Source organism: Xenopus laevis, chromosome 4S (genome assembly GCF_017654675.1).
Source record: "Xenopus laevis strain J_2021 chromosome 4S, Xenopus_laevis_v10.1, whole genome shotgun sequence".
In the NCBI taxonomy this organism is placed as follows: domain Eukaryota; kingdom Metazoa; phylum Chordata; class Amphibia; order Anura; family Pipidae; genus Xenopus; species Xenopus laevis.
Window position 1 is genome coordinate 1,492,674 of NC_054378.1, and position 6,797 is coordinate 1,499,470.

A 6,797-nucleotide genomic window follows, 5' to 3' on the forward strand; every position below is an offset into this window, starting at 1 on the left:
CTGGTTTCTGCCCTCCGCTGGTCTGCAAAGATGGCTGCTAGTCGGAAATACGTCATCAAAAAGCAGCAGCTAGACTTGTATTGATCGTGTCGCTCGGCTGTAGTGGTGTGTGTGAGTGTGGGACGAAGAAGTTGCGTTACAGTAAATGACACAGCGGCGGTGTGTGGAAGTTTAGTTCACCCCGTTGTATTAGAGGTAATGGAAAATCACAGCACGTCTTTATCCTGTCTCATGAGAGACTAAACTGAAACCCACCTACACGTTTACACAGCGGCGTCTTGCTGAGCTTCTGCTGAACTACAACTCACGCTGTCTGAGTCATCTACAGAAAGGAATTAGTGGAAATGGAAGGACAAGGCCAATAGTTAAATGACACTGAGCCCTGACTAAAACCTTCTTGTTCCTGCCACTGTGTGACCAAAGAGAGTTGCAGTTCAGTCAGTGTGTGACCAAAGAGAGTTGCAGTTCAGTCAGTGTGTGGAGGCCTTTGCCTTGTGCTGCAGTGAGAGCTCATAGAGGCTCCTCCCTCAGTACAGGAGTAAAGCTCCCCATAGACGCACAGATCATATCGTACGAATCAAGGATTTGTGTGTGGAGAGTCCCGACATTTTTCGTCTGGCGGAGATCAGTTGTTTGGTCGATAGGACAGGTTTGATTTTGTCCCGCCGGAGCCCATTGTGCTCTCAACGTAATCCAATCATTCGGCCATAGCCATGCTCGTTAGTGGCAAATATGGTGGAAAGATCGGCGATGTCGCCAGACGAGCAGATCTTAGCGTCTATGGCCAGCTTTACACAGAGAAAATAAGAGACTTTCTGTTGCTAATTAATGTTATTGTTCCCCTAGTGATTCCCTGTGACGTCACTGGCCCATGTCATGGGGATTACCCAGGTGTTGTTCTTTAAACAGTTACACATACAACTCTACAATCCCCCTGATAAAGGACTTTTATCTCAAACATCTCCCACGTGTCTCCTTTATTGATTACGTTTATCTATTGCTGTACCCTGTGTCATGTCTGTAACCTGTACTGTATTAACCACTATGCTTTCTGCTTGAAAATATTTCTTTGTATCACCCTTCATTTTATCTCTCCTCGTTTTGCATCTCGCCTCATTTCGCATCTCACTCATTTTTTGTATATCACCTCGTTTTTTATCTCAACACATTTTGCATCTCAACTCATTTTCATTCCATTTTGTATCACTCGTTTTTTGTATCTCACCTTGTTTTGTTTTCTAAATCCTCTTGGTGCGCACTGCTACACTGCACATTGTAGTCTATTGATCTGTTTTAGTTCTTGTGCGCCCATTTATTTTCTAGCTCTAAACTGGGATAAATGCGTGCCCTCCATATGTTATTCTTATTGTTTTTTTATGTTTCTTCCTAGGTGACGTCTGCTTGATATAAGTCAACATTTAAAAGTCTAACCGTCCTCATGATTTCTTCCCAGCCTCTTCCACTTACTCCTCAACTCAGGTACTAAACAAATATACTTCTTTAATGAGGAAATACACATTGCCACTACATACATGACAACAATCAAATCAAGATTGTGCTCATTAACCTTGGATCACTTTTTATTTATTTTATTTAAAAGAAAGACACATTGCTTTATAACAGGAATGGTGGATGCTGGACATTCCCCAGCCTGCTTGGGCATAATAAAATACTGTTTCACCTCTTATTCCTGTGTTTTTCCAATCATATACAATGAACAGTCTTGTTTGATAATATTGGGGAAAAAAAACAAACGATAAATCATACGTAAAACGGGGAGAGAAAAAGGAAACGTATAGGGGGAATAAAACAACTAGCACGTATGGAGCTGTCCGTTCAGGATGTGGCAATTGTTACGGCTGTCTTGTGGCAGAGATTGGTTAGCTGTTACCAGGGCCAGATTTGGACAAAATTGGGGATTGTAGGGGTCAACGTTGGATCACATTTTAATTGATTTCAGATACTTTTATGGGTTTTTTTTTATGGGCCATCTTTGTTTGCAGTTAAATATATGCAATTTTTCAGTTGTCTTAAATTTCACCTTATTTCCATTACTATCTGTCTTTCTTTGCCTTCACAGTCCACAGCAGCTCTCTCTGCAAATCAAATCGTTCTTGAGTGGTTCAGATCCCGAGCATGGCCATAAACTGAGTCCACGTGATCATGCCCGCTGCTCCCTCCTGCTTCTACAGTGCCTGCCTCCTGCTCGACATGCAGTGCTTGAACACTTACGGACTGTGTTTCATGACAGTGTTTCCTCTTTTTTGAGTGAGCGTGACTCTCAAGATGCACTTCTACCACCACCACCATCATCATCTCGGCGCCGGCCACCACCATCCACACAAGGACTGGATGAAGTTACACTAGAAGTACAGAGGGTTTTGGAGGAGTTCATCAAACTTAACCATAGGGCATGGGCTCCTCTTATATCTGCTTGGTCTATAGAGCTCATGGGACAGTTAAGCAGTAAACATGCAGGTAGACAGGGGATGCCACACTCTGCAAGCCTGAATGAACTGCTGCAGTTATGGATGTCCTGTGGTGCCACTCGTGTGCTTATGGATATCTACACCCATTGCCTATCCACCATGATTGGCAGCTGTCCAGATGCCTGTGTTGATGCCTTGTTGGACACCTCTGTTCAGCATTCTCCTCACTTTGACTGGGTTGTTGCTCATATTGGAAATTCATTCCCTAGTACAATAATATGTCGTGTTCTTTCCTGTGGCCTTAAGGATTTTTGTGCACACAGCTCCCCGACTGATACTGCTGACAAGCGTGTGCCAAAGTTGGGCTCTGTTGTAGGAATCCTGGGGCATCTTAGTTCCCGCCATGGGCAAAGCATCAGACAGGAGATTCTGAGAATGTTCCATGAAACTTTAAGACCTGGAAGTAAGCAGCAACGGGCAACGTTGCCATATCTTCTTCAGTTGGTAGCCCTTTCACCATCCCTCTTGGGTACTGTATGCCAGGATCTGGTTGATTCTCTAAAGCCTGCTACTTTAGCCCAGCTACAACAGCATTGCTCCACCTTGCCTCGTGAAGAGCTGGATAACATGTTGAACCTCAGTGTCCATCTTGTTTGTCAAACATCTGCAGGTGCCCCTCGTCTCTTGCGATTTCTTCTGGATACTGCTATGCCTGCTTCGGTTATAACCACACCAGGCTTGGCAGTGCATGATTCTGTGAGAGAGGCCTGTGATCGCATTGTGCGTTTACTACTACTTAGCTTGCAAAAAAAGGTGTATGGGAGGCCCGGGTCAAGAGGAACTTCTGAAGTACAACCAAGAGCTGTACCATTTCTAGAAGCCATGAGAGGGCATCTTCCAGAGCTGTGTGCTGAGATGTTACGCTTGGAAAGAAAACGGCACCTCTGGATTCACCATCTGATTGGGCTAATTTGTATATACAGCAGTCCACCTTGTTCGTCTGAGGCACTCTGCATATTGCTTACTTTGGCTCAGAGCTCTGAAGAGCTTGGACTTGCAGTGCAACTGCATGCAGTACTCTCTTCCTCTGTAAAAGAACTGGCCCAAGCAGCAGTTACTCAAAGTGTTGCTCAGATACATGCAGGAGCTCTCACTGATAAATGTGCACTTCAGCTACTTCAAAACCTGGCACTAGTTGTACAGTGTGAAGAGGGAAGCATGGGTAGAGAGGTAGGAATGGCACTTTCAGAGTACCTTTCTGACTTTGGGCAGTTGCTGCTTCATAATAACCCTGGTGTTTGTGAAGCAGCTTGTATCTTGCTATGCTGTTGCCCTTTGCCAGCCACTATACCTCCTTCAGAGTTTCATCTTCTGATTCGCTCTTCTTCCCATGTTCTCTTCCTCTCCATGCACATTCGCAGTTCTTCCGGGGTCAGTAGTGCTTCTCGTCTCCTCATTAGGCTTTGCAGAGTATCGTCTGCTGGCAGGAAAGCAGTCTTAAACCATCTAATTGAAGGTGCGCTACACATGGGAAATGCAAGTCTATTTGGAGGACACAAATCTTCATCCACTGGCCCTAGACTGGATGGTGAAACTGCCTCTTTGTTAGAGAGTAACAATCATCTAGGGTCAGCTGTAGACTTTTCAGGTAGTGTGTGGTCTGTATTTCATGCAGGAGTAATTGGGTCAGGGCTGAAGCCAGAAGAGAAGAGTAAACAACTTGGGGAAGATGAATGTACTGAAAATACACAAAACTTGCTCTCTCTTCTCTGCCATTGCTGTGCTAAGAAAGGAGAGGATGGGGGACAGTCAGCTACATTAGACCCAGAGGCAGCCAAAACACTGGCAGTGACACTGACAGAAAATGCTTGTCCTGATGTCACAAATAGCGAACTGGCTTGGCCTCCAGAAGATCACGCACGCACCACAGTGCAAAGAGACCTACTCATTTACAAATGCTTCCGTCAAAACCCTCTTCTGTTTCAGCTTCTCCACCTGATTGCACAAGGTCGGCCTGCACTCTGCTATTGCTCAGTGCTGCTTAGAGGACTTTTAGCCATACTCTTGGTACATTGGGAGGCATCTCGTCAGCAGAATTCTGTAAGCTCTCCTTGGCACTTAAAGGCTTCCCGTGAGTTGGTGTCCTGTATGGGTGAAGGGCAGCTGCTACCCCCTGCACTCACAAATATGCATGAGATGTTTTCTCTCCTTGCCCCATTTGAGGTCCGTCTTTTACTCCTCAGTGTTTGGGACTTCATACAGGAAAATGAACCGTTCCCACAAAGATTTGTCTTTCAGTCAGGGAGAGGCATATTTAACAGAGACTTTTCTCGAGAAGGTGATCCAGAAAAGTACATGAGTATTGTTCATAGTGTCCTGCATCGTAATATTGATCGTTTGGGACTGCTTTCAGGGAGATTCCAGCTGTAAAGTCTCTTTCACGTATTTCTTAAGACGTAGAGATGCGCTCATATGGCCATGTCGCATATTGAAGTGGGCAATATCGGGCTGATCGGATCGTGGGCCATAGGGTTCTATGATCGGATCATAATGGATTTGATACAGGCGGTAGGATCGCGGGACTGCCTACACGGATAGTTGTGGCTGCGATCAAATAGGATTTTTTAACCTGCCCGATCGAGATGGCCAGCTATTGATCGGGGAAGCCCGTCAGATGGCCACACACACGGGCCAATAAGCTGCCGACTCTGTCTGTCGGCAGCTTTTATCAGACCGTGTATGGGGGCCTTTAGTATGCTTGATTGGTTTATGCCTTCATTACATAATATGCCAATACAATCATAGTTAAAAAAATAAAACCACATTCCCATAACTATAATAAAAAACATTTTGTGTGGAAAATTTTCTTTTTATTAAATAAAGGTTGAAATATTTTTTTTATGTGACAGGCTGAAAATATAATGGGTAGATTTAAAATCCTATACATAAATTAGCTACTTTATACCAATTTGTAGATGTTTCTGGCAACACTAGTTGCCTGACTAGAAGGGTAACTTAATGCCACTGCGGCAGGGGCACATTTCATCTCAAAATCCAGCTTGAGGTGCAGACAGGTAAAACACAGAGAGGTACATACTGCCTGACACAGTTAGGGTATGCTGCTCCTCATGTGAGCAGTGCTTCTGCAGAAAAAAAAGAAAAGTAATGTTTCTGGATAAACCGTATTGGAAGTCAAGTGGTATAGTTTGTCCCTGTTTTTTGCACTTTTAAGTGTCTTGCACTTAGGGATGGGCGTATTCTAGTGTCTTCTAATAGCCTTCAAGAACAGTATAAGAAAATCTTGAGGTTGACAAGTTGCTTATTCTCACTTTCAAGGCACAGCAAATTGAAGCAGAAAAAAGACATCTATGAGAAAAAATATCTAATAGGTATCATCACATGGTCTGCTCACACCATGTATTATCCACTGCTGTGTGAGGTCAAATGGATTCCCAGGGAATAGCTAGGGTACTATAGCATAGTACTGTTCCCTATTATTAGGAGTCAGACCAGGAGTGCCCATACTTTACTAGTGCAAGGTCTACTTTTAGTGATGTTGTCCCATTACGGCCTACTAATACATAATAGCATTGTTAGCATTTTGGAAAATACAGTCTTAAATATTGATTTATGAGAATTTATATTGCTTCGTTTTCCAAAGTCGCCCGAAGTGCAATTACAGGCGACTTCGGAAAACGAAGTGCTCCAAGTTCCTGCCCCCAGGCAATTTACATTTTAGCTGGCGGAATCCAGAAAGGGGAGATTAGTCGCCGCGAAGAAGAGATTTGTCGCCTGGCAACTAATCTCCCCAAATCTGCCCGTGTGGCCAGACCCTAAATGTGCATTTTGGTACCAAAACCCTGGTCAGCCTCGGAAAGCACAGGTGATAAAGCATTGAGCAGGTCCTATTGATGTTTATATATAGTACACAAACCTAAGAATGATGCAGCTTCTGCAACAACTAAATAGATCCTTCAACTCAATCTACTAACATGGTTATTAAAATGTCCCGAGTCTCTCTTTGATTTCCTGCAAAGATAATTAAAGTGATACTGACACTAAAAAATTTCTTTCCACAATATTAATCTACATTAAAAGCTACCTATAGGTCATGTTGACCGTTGATTGTTCTGCTTTTGTAAGTAATTGTTAATTGAATTGTTACTGTTTTGTCCCTTCTCAACCTGTCCATTAAGAGTTTCTAATGTTAACTGACTACTGCTGCACAAATATGGCAGCCCCCTCATTAAGGGAACATGGGGGTAAGAAAGGCCATGAAAAAGCATCAGGCAAAAACATTTATGGCAACATTATAAATAGCATTCAAAGACAATGTTATGCTCGATATACAGAAAGGTTCTTTTCTGA

At 43.5% G+C, this 6,797-nt stretch overlaps 1 protein-coding gene across 1 annotated transcript; it reads left to right on the forward strand.

The window, feature by feature from the left end:
- The first annotated feature begins 14 nt into the window (after positions 1–14).
- Positions 15–5,379, forward strand: LOC121393069 (integrator complex subunit 5-like). The gene is made up of 3 exons (XM_018259986.2): positions 15–195; positions 1,391–1,479; positions 2,081–5,379. The coding sequence occupies exons 2-3, from the start codon at positions 1,439–1,441 to the stop codon at positions 4,857–4,859; spliced, it is 2,820 nt and encodes a 939-aa protein (XP_018115475.1). The 5' UTR covers positions 15–195; positions 1,391–1,438; the 3' UTR covers positions 4,860–5,379.
- The last annotated feature ends 1,418 nt before the right edge of the window (positions 5,380–6,797 follow it).